This window comes from Heloderma suspectum, chromosome 1, assembly GCF_057233095.1.
Source record: "Heloderma suspectum isolate Gila_16-S chromosome 1, 16-S_ref, whole genome shotgun sequence".
NCBI lineage: Eukaryota > Metazoa > Chordata > Lepidosauria > Squamata > Helodermatidae > Heloderma > Heloderma suspectum.
Genome location: NC_139458.1, coordinates 22890544 through 22906771, shown reverse-complemented (window position 1 = coordinate 22906771; position 16228 = coordinate 22890544). Strand labels below are relative to the sequence as shown.

General features: G+C 45.2%; 1 protein-coding gene across 2 annotated transcripts in view; it reads left to right on the top strand.

The window, feature by feature from the left end:
* The window catches only part of AMN (amnion associated transmembrane protein), a 118280-nt gene that overhangs the window by 26127 nt on the left and 75925 nt on the right, over window positions 1–16228 (top strand). For both annotated transcript variants that reach the window (XM_084826679.1, XM_084826671.1), the window contains exons 2-3: window positions 745–863; window positions 1406–1450. In XM_084826679.1, coding sequence (XP_084682805.1) covers window positions 745–863; window positions 1406–1450 — 164 coding nt within the window. The remainder of the gene's footprint in view (window positions 1–744; window positions 864–1405; window positions 1451–16228) is intronic.

Here is a 16228-nt window from a genome sequence, read left to right as displayed (position 1 = left end):
AACAATAGGCGACTTTGGTATTTATACAAACAAGTAAACAAGGCACATGATGTAAGCTTTAGTTAATATTTGTTGCAGTGCTGAGTGAAGGGGCTACAAACTTCCTTCCAAGGGAGTTTTCTGGTTTCCAAAGACAAGGGCCCTGCGAGGCATTGTGACTCATGCGCAGTAAATTAATCAGCCCCTGTCCTCTGGCACTAATTCAATCACTACCTCCTTTTGCCTACATGACTTATGGCACCTCAGCAACACATTCCCATGTAACAATGCAAGTGGTATTTTCCCACTTCACTGGGAATTCTTTGTTACAAACTGTCTCTCAGTCTAACCTACCTCGCAGGGTTGTTGCGAGGATGAAATGGAGAGGAGGAACCCAAAGCCGCCTTGGGTTCCTTGCAAGAGGAAAAAAGGCGGGATATAAATGCAAGCAAGCAAGCAAGCAATATATAGAAAGAGATAGGACTTGGTGCTGCAGTCAGGGGCAAGGGATATCCATCAGTGGGGTAGGGCTGTTCGATGTGGCATTTTCTGGCATGCACCTGAAATGTATGGGCTGCTTTATTTATTTATTTATTTTGGAGTGGCTTAGTAAACAGCATCTGTTTGGCATAAGAGAAAATGCAAAGGATCACAGTTTTCATTGGTACTGTAATTTATGGTCATTCAGTGAGAGGATTGAGGCATACCCTATTGCTGATAAGCTCACTGACATAGTACATTCTACATTTCTTTGTTCTTTCTCAGGCACTTCAAATGCTGTGTACAAACGATGGATTCCAAACACCAATTTTGAAAACAGTTCCAACTGGGATCAAGGCCGAGTTCCATGTGCCACTGATGTCATCCTTTTTGGGAGCAATAAGGTGCTTGATTATATATACATCTATATCTGCAATCAATCTTTCCAGCAGCTTGGGGTGCAATCCTATCGAGATAGGCAGCCGCCTCTGAACTTGGAGGCGACCGCCTATCCAAAGCAGGGCAGGAGAAGCACGGAGGGGATCGTTCCCTCTGCGCTTCTCCTGCCCTGCTTTTTCGGCTAGACAGCCGATTGCGGCTGTCTAGCTGCAGGAACAGGGAGCAGGGAGGGAGGCTGCTATACGACACATAGGATGTGTCGTACAGGCAGCCACGCTCTCCCCGCCCTGGAACGACTCCAGCCACACCCCTTTTCTGGCCACTCTGCGCTCCTCTTGCGAGTGTGGAGGATGGGGCTGCTCCGTGCTGCCTGAAAGGCAGTGCAGAATTCGGTAGAGGTCAGTTGTCCAGGAACCAACCTCGGAGCATGGGCTCCGAGGTCGGTTCCCGGAAAACAGCATATCCTATGGCTGTCTGTCCGCTGTCTAGTGGCTACAGGATTTCTCCCTTATGGAATCATGTACTCAGTGGTCTTTGTTTCTTCCAGGTTGTGTCAGTCTTTGTCCAGTCATCCCACTCCTTGACAGACATGGTAAGTATAGCCATTGTCATGAGATGTAGAACCAGAACCTCTCTCTCTCTCTCTCTCTTTCCTACCTTTTCTATGCTCTCTCTCTCTCTCTTTCCTACCTTTTTGATCTATGCTCTCTCTTAAGAAACCCAAAGCATCCAATACCTAGGTAGTAACTGATGAACAGAGCTCTCAGGCTTGTTCTGTAGGAAACAATTCTACATTTGTGAAAGAACCAGGCTACGTGACTGAGTGGGTTTCCCCCGCCCTCATCTGTTTTTTCTTGTTAATGCATTTCTGCTTTATCCAAGTGCCAGAGCAGAAAGTGTCTCCTAAGGATGGGTTGTGCTTCAAGATGACCCTTTCCATCCAATAGCATAATTTTTAATGCGATGATGCTGAGGCGTTCTTAGAGAATTTAATAGGCTAGCAAGCACACACAGATGAAATAAAACTATTTTGAAGCAAATAGCCCTTTGTTGCTGCTGTAAACAACGATGGTGTCAAAATATCTGCTTTTTCATTTCCCTCCTTTCTTCAAACAATATTCATACTGGGAAACAGCAACCAAGGTTGCTACGGTGATGTGATTTCCCAGCCACTGAGTTACCAACCATTAAATAGGTGCATTCAGAACTGTTTATATTCTGCAGCTGCATTGTGCAGTGCAACATGAACATTCTGTCTTTTTCCACATGGGTCTGTCCACCCATGGCAATCATCGGTGGAGGCCCAGCTCCAAGTCCTACCACTACTGGAGGTGAAGTTGGTGGGGATGCAGGACAAGGCCTTTTCTGTTGCAGCACCCTTGCTGTGGAACCTGGGAGGCACAATTGGCCCTCTTTTATTGGCATGTTCAGCATATGATTAATACCTCAATACATCCCAGTTTCCACAGCCGGGATGCTACAACAGAAAAGGCCTTGTCCTGCACTCCCACCAACTTCACCTCCAGTGGTAGTAGGACTGGTTTTTGAGTTGGTTTGCTTTTTTCACCCTCCTACATGATAGGCTGCTCTTTTTGTTGGGTGTTTTGATTTTTTGTGGCTTTTAAATAAGCTTTGTGAGCTGTCTTGGGAGCACACCTGGCAAAGTTCACCCTTTGCACCCTGGCATCATTCACCGATGCAAGTGGGAAGACAAAGAACATCCTCTTTGTTCCACTACAAAATTTGAGATTACTTAGATTTCCTGACCAAAAATTACCAGTTCTCCTCCCTGAAGCACAAGGCTGCTTGAGGCATGGAGGAAAGCTAGTGGAAAGCTAATCAGACTTGTTGCTGAAACCAGGGACATTTATCAAAATGTATTTTAAGAATATGGTCTTTAAAAAAAAAATCCATTTCAATCGGGCTTCAGGCCTGGGCATGGGACTGAAATGGCCTTGGTCACTTTGGTGGATGATATGAGGAGGGCTTTGGATAGGGGTGAATGCTCCTTCCTTGTTCTCCTCGACCTCTCAGCAGGTTTTGATACTGTTAACCAAGCTATCCTCCTGGGCCGCCTGGAGAGGTTGGGCATTGGAGACATCGTATTATGGTGGTTCTGGTCCTTCCTCTCCAGCAGGTACCAGAGGGTAGCACTGGGAGTGGAGGTGTTGGACCCGCAGCTGCTAACTTGTGGGGTGCCACAGGGTTCCATGCTCTCCCCAACACTATTTAACATCTATGTGAAACCGCTGGGGGCTATCATCAGGAGGTGTGGGGTGCGGTGTCATCAGTATGCAGATGACACGCAGCTCTACCTCTCGTTCAAATCTTCACCAAGGTTGGCCGTAGGATCCCTGTCCAAATGTCTGGAGATGGTGAGTGGCTGGATGGGGAGGAATAAGCAGAAGCTGAACCCTGACAAGGCCGAGGTACTTTTGGTGGGAGACAAGAGGAGGTTAGGGGATGTGGACCTGGTGTTGAATGGGGTATGGCTACCCTTGAAAGACCAGGTCCGCACCAGGTCATTGTAGACTCCCAGCTGTCCATGGAGGCTCAGGTGTCAGCTGTGAGCCGGACGGCACTGTACCAACCCCATCTGACACGGTGACTGCGCCCCTACGTTCCCGACCATCCGCTCCTATCGGTAGTACTTGCCCTGGTCTCCTCGCGTCTAGACTACTGTAATGCACTCTATGTGGGGTAACCCTTGAAGATGGTTCAGAAGCTTCAGCTGTTGCAGAATGCAGCAGCTCGCCTGATTAAAGGCATCCGCCGGTGTGATCACATCACTCCAGTGCTGAAGGAGTTGCGATGGTTATTTTGACCTTTAAAACCCTATACGGTTCAGGCCCAGCCTATCTCAAGGAATGCCTCCAGCAACACCAGACAGGCTGCTCAACAAGATCAGCCTTGGATGGCCTCTCTTTCCCATCAGCCAGGACAGCTAGGCTGGTGAGGACGAGAGAGAGGGCCTTCTCTGTGGTGGCCCCCACTCTGTGGAAATCCCTCCCTAGGGAACTCCGCCATGCCCCCTCTTTAATGAGCTTCCGCCACTCATTGAAAACTTGGTTGTTCAGGCAGGCATTTCGGGTGCGTTAGGGTATTTTTAAACAATATTTTAATGTGTAATTTTACTGTTTTAAATTGTGCGGTTGTACATCGCCCGGAGTGGCTGGGTGACTGGCCAGATGGGCTATTAAGAAATTTAATAAATAAACAAATAAAAAGTCCATAAGTGGCTGGCTGTATTTTAATAAACAAATACAATCTGACATCTGGTATAAAATTGGGCATGCTAAGAATTTCAGCTTTCTGAGATTTGTAAAGCAAGTTTCTAGCCATCATGATAATATTTATTTACTGAGGCTCCAACTAAGCATAACAGCAGCAGCTCCATGTATAAGAATCAGGGATGTCACTTAAGTTACAATAACCAGGGCCTAATCTACATGGAAATGGAATGAGAAGCACTTTCTGGTTTTATCTAGATTTTCATGAAAGTGGCTTTGGTCCATCAGAGGCACACAAACCAAGAAAAGTGGAGTATACACCACCTAAAAACCTGCTTTCACAAGTCACACAAGAGCTCTTTAAACCACCCTACTTTGGGGTTGGGCGGAGGGAGTCCCGCCAGTTGAAGTGAATGTCATCAACCGCAGAGAAGCTGCTCAGCAAAAGAGAGAGGCTTGTTCCCCACCCTGTTCGTGCTCCTGCCACTGGCTGCCCAGTCTCCTTCCCCTCTGTGGATTAAACTGTTCAATCAAGTGCAATTGATGCGAATGACTTACTTCTGAGTAGGCAATTTAGCAAACACCTCCCCTCGCATGCATCCTTTCTCAAGGGAAGTTGGGGTGAATTAAAGTACTTGAATTAAATTGCTGTGGAGGTGTGGACAGCCGGGCTCCCCCGCCCCCTGCACACCGAGTTACTTCCCCACCTGTTCTTTCCATGTTCATTGAAGTGAAATGGACAAGAATGACAGGGGGTTGGGGACAATCGCTTTTTGAGCTCGTATGTGCATACATTCAAACCATCAGCTCTTAAAATCAGTAAGGCTCTTTGTACCTGCACATCTTCATTTTTTAGCCCTCTGCTCCCCACTCCCACGCAGCTTTGAATCAACAGGCCTTCCCGCCTCGCTTACGTGCTATGGAGGAGTTATTTCCAAGTAGACATGCAAACATCCTCCCTCCCGCCTCTCTCTCTCCCTCTCTTGGCAGTGGCGCCCCTAAGCCCTGGTGAAGTAATGCAAAAGTGCGCAACAATGCTCCTCTGGAAAAGCAATATTGTGAATGATTGAGCAGCAGCAGTGCTAATAATAATAATAATAATGGTCCTGGCAGGATTAGGGGTCATTTGGGGGCCATTAGCTCTTAAAATCAATAAAGCTCTTAGTATCTGAGAATCAGGAAGTGGGGTGGGGAGGGGCATTGCAAATGAGTGTAAAACTACGATGCTGCATGGAGATCTTTTTCTTTCTTTTTTTTTTACAAATGGAACCCAAAAGCAACCTGCTGACTTTCTCAAGAGTAAGCCTCATTGAAAAAAGTGATTTACTTCTGAGTAGACATGGTTATCCATGCCAGCTCATTGTACCTTGAGGCAAATAAATTAAAAGGGAGAGACAACCAGCCCCATTCATATTTGAAGGTGTGCAAATAGGAAGAAGTAGAAGGTTAACTCCTTCCATTCCTTCCCTCTCCTGCTGTTTGAGGCAGGCAGGGTATGACATTTTATTTGTTCCCAGCATCTAGTAATCAGTGGTACAGTGTCCCTCGCTGTGGAGGTTCCATACACCTTTCCAGATGAAATGTAGGGTACAATGAATGTGTGTGCGCAGCGGGGTGGGGAAAGCAGGATCATGGCAGAAGGCACCATCTTTGACTTTTGTGCTTTCTTTTAGGTCTGTAATGTTCAAATGCCTTCACGCATGCAACTATACGTGCATTGTACTCTCTCTTCATGTGATTGGGAAGCTCTATACATGCCTTCCCATGACTGTGCCTACATCAGGGCTGGGCTTGCCACCACGATACCAGCTCCCCCACCACGTGTGTGCATTCCTCCCTGCATGTGGCTTGCCATGTTTAATATCCATTCACAGACCAGTCCATGAATTTGTCTAATTTACCTAAGCCAGTGGCTGTCACCACCATCTATTGAAGTTCTGTAAAATTCTGTTCTATGAAGAACTATTTCCTATTGTCTGTCATTAACTTATTTGTAACTTCCAACAAAGCCTTAAATAAGATTGAAACAATTTCCATGCTTGCAGATGGGGGACACATTTGCATTTTTCTTCCTCTTTCTTGCAAGTCTGGGTCATATCTAGTTCATCCCTTTCCTTATATATTACATTTATATCGCACCTCTCCCCCAAGGAGCTCAGGGCACTGTAATGGTTCTCCCCTTCACAACATCCTGTGTTGTCCCCTCAACGTGTGACTAGCTCAAGTCCACCTAGTGAGCTTAACTCTCACCAACAGGAACAAAAAAGCACACCTAAAATGATTTTGGGGACATTTTCCTACCCCAAGCCAAGCTCCAATAAAATGGAGTAGTACAAAGTCCCCAGACAAATCCACGTCTGTGGTGTCAGCAGAAAGGCATTGCTCTCTAGATCCATTGTTTTTTGCTTGAAAAACCCCATGGGACATTTTTAAAAATCCTGATTCTTTCACTTGATTGGGACAAAAAGCATCCCAATGGCAACCATCAATAAATTTCTCGGGATATTTTATAACCCAGCCTTGTTTTGGTTTTCAGAGATAAAACTCCATATGGTCAGTTAAATCTGCTTCCCTGGATCATTTTTCCTTAGAAAATAATTTCCCCAACATGTTACAGTAGCTGGGACAAAAAAAGCACCCCAAAAGCCAAAGCCAGATGATTTCTTGGGATATTTTATGTCCCAGGCACTTTTCGTATATACAAAGAAATTTGCAAATGGTAAGTGGCTAAAATTTGGTGACACTATTGTGCAGGTGACAGTGTCCTAGAAGGACTTTCTGAGTAAATTTTGCAATGAAAAGTACACCCTGGGAATCATTTTGTCCACCCCTGCCGTGGAAAGGGCTCATCAGGGATTTGAAACCAGGTCTCCCCAGTCTTACTCCAACACTCACAATGTATCCCCACAACCATTAGACCACATTGGCTCTCCTTTTTTCCTCTGAAAATATCCACTGACAGGCAGCAGAAGGATCAGAGCCAGGTAATGCAGGGAAGGATACAAAAAAATTGATTAGGGGAAGAGGGTCAGTAAGCTTTTAGCTAGTGTGGTTTGAGGGCATGTGTGTCTTGTTTTTGCCTCCTTCCTTTATTTTATGTTGTGTTTCTTTTGTGTGAATGCACATGTGTGAGTGTGTCTGTTCAAATATCCACTATAATTTTATGTGCCGTAATGTATTCAAGCTGCTTAAACTGCTAATTAGTTGGATGTTTTAATAAGACAACATGCTGCGTTTAACTGGTCTATAAGCATGCATATGAGGATTTTTGTATCTCTCTCTGTGTGTAATAATTTTAAACAGTGACATTTTAGCAGACAGGAGGTGTGCAGATAGAATATTTGAAAATGTGGACATTACTAGAATCTTAAAGCTAAATGGTTCTTATTTCCACAGTTTTCTTTTGAAAAAATTAATGGATACTATTGGCAAAGGATGTTCCATTCAGAAACAAAAAATGCAAATAGTTGATTATGATGCCAATACAAGCTGTACACTGCCCTACTTCTTCAGAGTTATGCAGCCCTGGAGGCTGCTTCTTGGGACTGGATTCATCCTAATTATTGTTATTGTTATTGTTGTTGTTGTTGTTAAGTATTTAATATTATTCTCCAAGAGGTCCTGCACTTCTTTGAGCGCTCCCTTCTCCAAGTACACTCCTCCAAGTGTCCTCAGAATCTGAGGTGTGGAGGGTGATCACGAGAAGAAGGGACTTGTTAGTAGTGGCCTCCCCGTTGTGGAATGCCCTCCCCAGAGAGGCCCACCGAGCTACCTACCTTGATGTCTTTTTGGTGCCAGGTAAACATTGTTTTATTATCCTGGGCTGCTTAAAATCTTTTAATCCAAAACACACACAACAACAGCAACTTCTGAATAAATGCTGTGGTTTCAGCATGATTGTTTTAGCTCTGTGGAATTTATCACTTCATCTTTCTGTCTTCATTTTGTTGCTGGGATGTTTTACTCTCTAGATCTCTGCTTTTTTCTCTTTTTTTTAGTTGCTTTGCTTGCTGTTTTATTGATCCTTGAACTATTGGAATTGTGATTTTTAATAAGTTTTAATTTTCATGTCACCCAGAGCACTATTATTATTAGGAAACTGATAAGTGGAATAAATATCAATGATACTATACTAAGTATTCCTTGTGGAAATACAATACAATAGATGTCCTGAAGGAGATGATGTATGCCTTACTTTTCCCCTTCTCCACCAATCCCATGGCTTGTGGAACTCTGTTCCAATAGGTGTCCGAAAGGCCCCATCATTACAAGCCTTCAAGTGGGCCCTAAAGATTCATCTGTTTACCTTGGCCTACAATTTACGTGGACATCTGTCCTCCTTTACAGAGGACAGCCCTCTATTTGAAGGGCTGTCCTGTTTAGTCCTGGGTTAAAGATAAAGAACCATAGGAAGAGAAAGCTAGAGCTATGAGTTGTGTAAAAGAGGGAATTTCAGCTGAAACTTCTTCCACACAACTATTAAAAAGTGCAGAAGCCCTATCCGCTTCTGCATCTGGCCACTCTAGTTGTGTCTCCTGTAACAAAATGGGAGGTAATATTATTGATGTGGAATAACATTTCCTAATTTACAACAGCTGTAAAAACGTGTTGTTGTTGTTGTTCAGTTGTTAAGTCGTGTCCGACTCTTCGTGACCCCATGGACCATAGCACGCCAGGCCTTCCTGTCCTCCGCTCTCTCCCGGAGTGTGCTCAAGTTCATATTCATTGCATCGGTGATGCTATCAAGCCATATCATCCTCTGCCGTCCCCTTCTCCTTTTGCCGTCAATCTTTCCCAGCATCAGGGTCTTTTCCAGGGAGTTTTCTCTTCGCATTAGGTGGCCAAAATATTGGAGCTTCAGCTTCAGTATCTGTCCTTCCAATGAGCACTCAGGGTTGATTTCCTTTAGGATGGACTGATTGGACCTCCTTGCAGTCCAGGGGACTCGTAGGAGTCTTCTCGAGCACCACAATTCAAAAGCATCGATTCTTCAGCGCTCAGCCTTCCTTATAGTCCAGCTCTCACAGCCATACGTTGCTACACGGAAAACCATAGCTTTGATTAGACGGACCTTTGTTGGCAAGGTGATGTCTCTGCTTCTTGCTATGCTGTCGAGGTGTACCATAGCTTTCCTCCCAAGGAGCAAGTGTCTTTTAATTTCATGGCTACAGTCACCATCTGCGGTGATCTTGGAGCCCAAGAAAGTAAAATCTGTCACTGCTTCCATTTCTTCCCCTTCTATATGCCAGGAAGTGATGGGGCCAGATGCCATGATCTTTGTTTTTTTAATGTTGAGTTTCAAACCAGGTTTTGCACTCTCCACTTTCACCCTCAGCAAGAGGCTCTTTAGATCCTCTTCGCTTTCTGCCATTAGGATGGTATCGTCTGCGTATCTGAGGTTGTTGATAATTCTCCCGGCAATCTTAATTCCGACTTGTGATTCATCCAACCCGGCGTTTCTCATGATGTACTCTGCATATAAATTAAATAAGCAGGGCGACAATATGCAGCCTTGTCGTACTCCATTCCCAATTTTGAACCAATCGGTTGTTCCATGTCTGGTTCTTACTGTTGCTTCTTGGCCCTCGTACAGGTTTCTCAGGAGACAGGTAAGGTGGTCTGGTACTCCCATCTCTTTCAGAATTTGCCAGAGTTTGTTGTGATCCACACAATCAAAGGCGTTAGCGTAGTCAATGAAGCAGAAATAGACATTTTTCTGGAATTCTCTTGCTTTCTCCATGATCCAGCGAACGTTGGTGATTTGATCTCTAGTTCCTCTGCCTCTTCGAAACCCAGCTTGTACTTCTGGTAGTTCTCGGTTCACATACTGCTGAAGCCTAGCTTGTAGGATTTTGAGCATCACCTTGCTGGCATGTGAAATGAGCGCAATTGTGCGGTAGTTTGAACACTCTTTGGCATTGCCCTTCTTTGGAATTGGAATGTAAACTGACCTTTTCCAGTCTTGTGGCCACTGTTGAGTGTTCCAAATTTGTTGGCATATTGAGTGCAGCACTTTAACAGCATCATCTTTTAGGATTTTAAATAGCTCAGCTGGAATACTGTCATCTCCGCTAGCTTTGTTGTTAGTAATGCTTCCTAAGGCCCACTTGACTTCACTCTCTAGGATGTCTGGCTCAAGTTCAGTGACCGCACTATCATGGCTATCAGGGACATTAAGACCTTTCCTGTATAGTTCTTCTGTGTTTTCTTTCCACCTCTTCTTAATCTCATCTGCTTCTGTTAGGTCCCTGCCTTCTTTGTCCTTTATCATGCTTGTCTTTGCACAAAACGTTCCCTTGAGATCTCCGATTTTCTTGAAAAGACCTCTAGTTTTTCCCATTCTATTGTTTTCCTCGATTTCTTTGCATTGTTCATTTAAGAAGGCCTTCTTGTCTCTCTTTGCTATTCTCTGGAACTCTGCATTCAGTTGGATATATCTTCCCCTTTCTCCCTTGCTTTTCGCTTCCCTTCTTTTCTCAGCTACTTGTAAAGCCTCATCAGACAGCCACTTTGCTTTCTTGCATTTCTTTTTCTTTGGGATGGATGCCTCCTGAACAATGTTACGGACCTCCGTCCATAGTTCCTCAGGCTCTCTGTCTATCAGGTCTAATCCCTTAAATCTATTCCTCACCTCCACTGTATATTCATAAGGGATATGATTTAGGTCATACCTGAATGGTTTAGTGGTTTTCCCTACGTTCTTCAAGTTTAAGCTGAAATTTTGCAAGAAGCAGCTCATGATCTGAGCCACAGTCAGCTCCTGGTCTTGTTTTTACTGACTGTATGGAGCTTCTCCATCTTTGGCTGCAAAGTACATAATCATTCTGATTTCGATATTGACCATCTGGTGATGTCCATGTGTAGAGTCGCCTCTTGTGCTGTTGGAAAAGAGTGTTTGCTATGATCAGCGTGTTCTCTTGGCAAAACTCTATTAGCCTTTGTCCTGCTTCATTTTGTACACTAAGGCCATGCTTGCCTGTTATCCCGGTGATTTCTTGACTTCCTGCTTTAGCATTCCAATCCCCTATGATGGACATCTTTTTTTGGTGTTAGTTCTAGAAGGTGTTGTAGGTCTTCATAGAACCGATCAACCTCAGCTTCTTTGGCTTCTGTGGTTGGGGCATAGACTTGAATTATTGTGATGTTGAGTGGTTTGCCTTGGATTCGTACTGAGATCATTCTATCGTTTTTGAGATTGTACCCCAGTACTGCTTTTCCCACCCTTTTGTTGACTATGAGTGCTACTCCATTTCTTCTAAGGGATTCTTGCCCACATTAGTAGATATGATGGTCACCTGAATTAAATTCGCCCATGCCTGTCCATTTTAGTTCGCTGATTCCCAAGATGTCGATGTTGAGTCTTGCTATCTCATGTTTGACCACCTCCAGCTTACCTTGATTCATTGATCTGACATTCCAGGTTCCTAAACAATATTGTTCTTTACAGCATCGGACTTTCTTTTCACCACCAGACACATCCACAGCTGAGTGTCCTTTTGGCTTTGGCTCAGCTGCTTCACTCTTTCTGGCACTACTTGGAAATTCGCTCTGCCCTTCCCCAGTAGTATATTGGACACCTTCCGACCTGAGGGGCTCATCTTCTGGCGTCATATGTTTTAGCCTTGTGATATGTTCCCTGGGGTTTTCTTGGCAAGAATACTGGAGTGGGTTGCCATTTCCTTCTCCAGTGGACCACATTTTGTCAGAACTCTCCACCATGACCTGTCCGTCTTGAGTGGCCCTGCACAGCATAGCTTATGGCTTCACTGAGTTACGCAAGCCCCTTCGCCACAACAAGGCAGTGATCCATGAAGGGGAAAAAACATGTTAGGTTTTTTTATATCATCTTGTTGAATTATCACTAGGTGCCAGAGAGAGGAACTGCTGGGAGAAAATATCTTTATACTCAGCTGTCACAATCCCATCTGGGGAGATTTGGTCATACAGTTAGAACCAGGAATTCTAATGTTGCCATAATCACTTGGGAACAATTTAAAGTCAGGGTTGAGGTGGGAGGCAGCACAGCTCAACATCTGTGTCAGAGGCAGGGCTGGTGTCAAGAGTAGGCATGGCTGGGCACCTGCAAAGGGCCCACAGCCCAGCAGGGGCCCACTGGCAAGAGCCCCTTGGACTTGCTCCTCCTCTTCACCATTGTAGCCTGCTTGTTCACCTGCCTCTCACTCTGGCCCAGACAAAGGAGGTGGTGAAAAGGAGGAGCATTAGATGTCACAGCCTACTTGCTCACTGGCTCTCTGCCTGTCAAGCAAGCAAGTGGTAGCAATTATGAGAAAGAGGATGAGGAGCAATAGCAGCTAGTGACAATGGTGGTGAGAATGTAAAGTCACTGAGGGAGAGTTGCCCATTCAGGGTGGCTTGCCCAAGGGTCCTCAAAAACCTGGAGCCAATAATGCTCAGAATAAATATAGTCATAATGAACTATGGAGTCACTCCTATGAATATTCTGTAGTCCGAATAAGAGTATAGAATGATCGAGCTGTGGCATCTGGTCTTCCCATTGAACTATGGAGCTCTACATTTTGAGACCTTCTGCCTGGACTTGATGACTTCATGGTATCCTCCAAGGTTAGGATTTCAAACCAAACCCTGCCCATTTTCTCTCTCTTTCTGGATAATTATCAGGAAAAAAGCGTGGAAGGCTGCATTCTCCCTATTTACTCCCAGGTAAGGGTATTATTAGCAGGATCAAGGTGAGCAAAGCCCTTTGCAGCTTTGAGTAGGGTTGTGCTCATCTTGATCCTGTGAGCAACTGCTGCTTTCCCGTTCTCTTGCCCCACGGCCCAGAAATTTACTGTGAAATGCACTCAAAGGATTCAACAAGGCCCTTCTCTCTGGTGGAAAGGGTCTTTGCAGTATCAATTTCCCATCAGGGATTCTGGGGCTGTGTTTCCACCAGTGATTTACTCCAACCTGCCTGCGCTGTGGGGTCTCTCTGCTCCTTCTCTAAAGCAAAACAAAACAGCTGGGAAGGCAAGGAGGAGACGGGCCAGAGCAGGAAACTTCAGCAAGTCAGAGGGGGCGAGGGATGGAGGATTTGGAAACAGGAGGAGGTGGGAAAACAGATGGGGTAAGCAGACCCAACCCACTCCAAAAAGGCTCCACCCAGCCATCAAGAGAATAATGCAATTAGGGCTCTGTGGAGACAGTGCAGCCCGCCAGGGTACAAAGATGATAGACCAGGTCCTTTTGGGACATGGAAACATGCGCAAGAGAAAATGCGCTTGGGGAAACAGCGCAACAACGTTGGAAAAGAAGTGAAGGCGATAGTGTGGAAACACACCCTGGGACTGGTAGTCCCATGCTTGGTAGAAAAAGGTAATGAGCTTGGGCCTGGAGCCTGCACTCAGGCTGTGTTTCTCTGCTCCAAGAAAGTTCTTGGCCTGGGGTGGTAGCAGTAGAGGGCACTTTGCAAGTGACCTCCAAGCTTTTGGTGAGTGTTCAAATGGAATGCTTGCGAAATGTTTGAGCCTTTGAGAGCACTGGTGCAATGGTAAATTCTGAAGTGCCACCGCTTATCATGGCAGTTCCCATAGCCATGTTTCCAAGGAAAGTCCAACAATGCAGGTGGCTGTGTTAATCTCTCTCTGCCTGTACTATATATGTCTTTTGTACATTGTTTTTTAAAGCTAATGGGTCTCAATTGCCTATTCAAGACTATACCACCCCAAAATGCTTTGTTTACAACAGCGATAGCTCACAACTGTGGACCAGGCTAAGCCACGGTGAGCCACAGCGCATGCCGGGCACAATTTGCATAATTACCACTCGGCCATGGCTTGTCATGTCAGCTGAACCTGGGGGGCATGGCTTACTGGAGGGTTAAACAATGCTCAAATAACCCTATGACTGCCCAAGAGTTATTTGAGTGTTGTTTAATCCTCCAACAAGCCATGCCCACCCCCAGGTTCAGCTGACACAAAAACTCGCAGCCGGGTGGTGATTATGTAAATCACGCCTGGCACGCACAGCAGCTCACAACAAGCCACCATGGCTTGTTTTGATCGTGCAAACCAGGTCAATATATTGTTGCTTGGAAAATCCATTTTCCCACCAGATAATGAGGGTGTTCGGACGATCACGTTGGTAAAAGAAGCCATCGTGGCTTCTCCCCCCTCTGCTCCTGAGCATGCTGCGCATGTGACCTCCATTTGCATAATTACCTGCAATGCAAAGTGGATTGCAGGGGGAGAAGCCACGATGGCTTCTTTTATCAACATGATCGTCTGAACCCAGCCACTGTGAGGATTGCAGCTAAGCTCAGGGAAACCTCCAGGCGAGGGGAGGTGGGGTGGCAGATGACATCAATGTCCTTGCTAATCAAAACGCCCTTGTCCTTCAGTCTTGTGGACCCTGGTTCCACAACACGAGAGGGTTTGACTGGAATGTTTGCAAAGACTCAACTACTTTGGCACAAGCAGTGGAATGCTTGTGCACTCCTACTCCATCTAAAATTTGAAGATGCTGTGCTTTAAAAATCCTGGTACCTGAGTGTGGTCCGTGTAGCACTGGTCTTGATACCCAAATTTTAAAATTAAATGTTGACATTTACATTCCATATCTTCCATGCCTATAATTTTATTAAAAGAGTGAGTGTACTGTGTCCAAGGCAGTGGTTAGGTGACTTTTCTCCCATTATTCTCTCACTTTGTTCTTGACATTATACAAAGCCGGTATAACTAGAGACTGCAGTAAATTCTGTAAGGATATTTAGTTGCCATAAAGTGAACAGATATAGTCATTATTCCGCTACTATCTCTCAAACAGGAAATAGTTCTAACTTTCAAGGGTAAAGGGGTGGGATGGGGGCGGGGGGGGGGATATTCTTGTCCTGTGCTATTTTAAAGTCTCCTCAGTACAAAGTCTCCTTCTCATTCGTTTTAAAAATCTCAGCATGTCCAAACAACACACACACTTCCATACCCACACCAGGTTATCCAGTATTAATCTCGCTCCAGTTTTAACAGCGCCCATAAACCAGCTGCAAGTGGTAATCTAATAGGAACCGAGGAGAAGGAATGGACTGCTGTACTTTGCTTCCCAGCTGACTGGTTCACCCCTCACATTTTCAACAAGGAGGTATGGCATTAAATATTTAAACGGCCCTGGTAAATCTTTCCTCTCCTACAGGGTTTTTTTTAAGAGCCTAAATCCTGCATGGCTCCCAATCCCCTATAGCTCCCAGGGTGAACCTAATTTCTGAAACTGGCACAGGGGATGCATGAATAGATGAAAGCAGGATTGGCAGCACACCCACACAATAGGTTTTTTTTTTTTTTTTACAATTAAAGCAACAGGGCAGAATGGCCACACACATTTCTGCATGCTACAAAGCAAAACTAGAGGCACACAGTAGCTTCTTTAGAGCAGGGATGTGGAAAGTTTTTCATCCTAAAGGCCAGATTGCCGTGTGAACAAGTGTGGCATAGTGGTTAGAGTGTTAGACTGGGACTCAGGAGATCCAGGTTCTAGTCCCTACTTGGCCATGAAGCTCATTGGGTGACTTCGGGCCAGTCACTAAATCTCAGCCTAACCTACCTCACAGGGTTATTGTGAGGGCAAAACTGAGAGGAGGAGGATTACATAAGCTACCTTGGGTTCTTTGCAGTAAAAAGGCGAGATATAATACATAAATAAATAAAACATTTGGAGGCTGCATGCCAGCACTGGATGTGTCCAGAATCCAGAATGGGCGTAACTACCCCGCTCTGACTCTCACATACATGCGCACCGCATCTCTCTCTCTCTCTCTCTGTCTCTCTCTCACACACACACACACACACACACACGTAAACACACTGACCCCATTCTTTCTTTCTCACACACAGACACACACCCTTCCCAGCTCCTCCTCAGCTGATCCATGCAGATCAGTGTGTGGGGGTGGGGGTATTTTCATCCCCATAGCAGCACACTGGGCAGGAAGATTTAACCCTCTCTATCTGTGGTGGCCAAGTGACCTCTTTTACAGAGGCCACTCCTATATTTGAAGTGCTGCCAAGTCACCTGGTCACAGTCTTCCACATCATGGTGAGATGTACAGTGTTTCTATTTAAATTATTTCTAAAGTTGCAGCTATACATATAAATTAGCATATGCAAGTTATATGCAATTAAGTGTCCTCT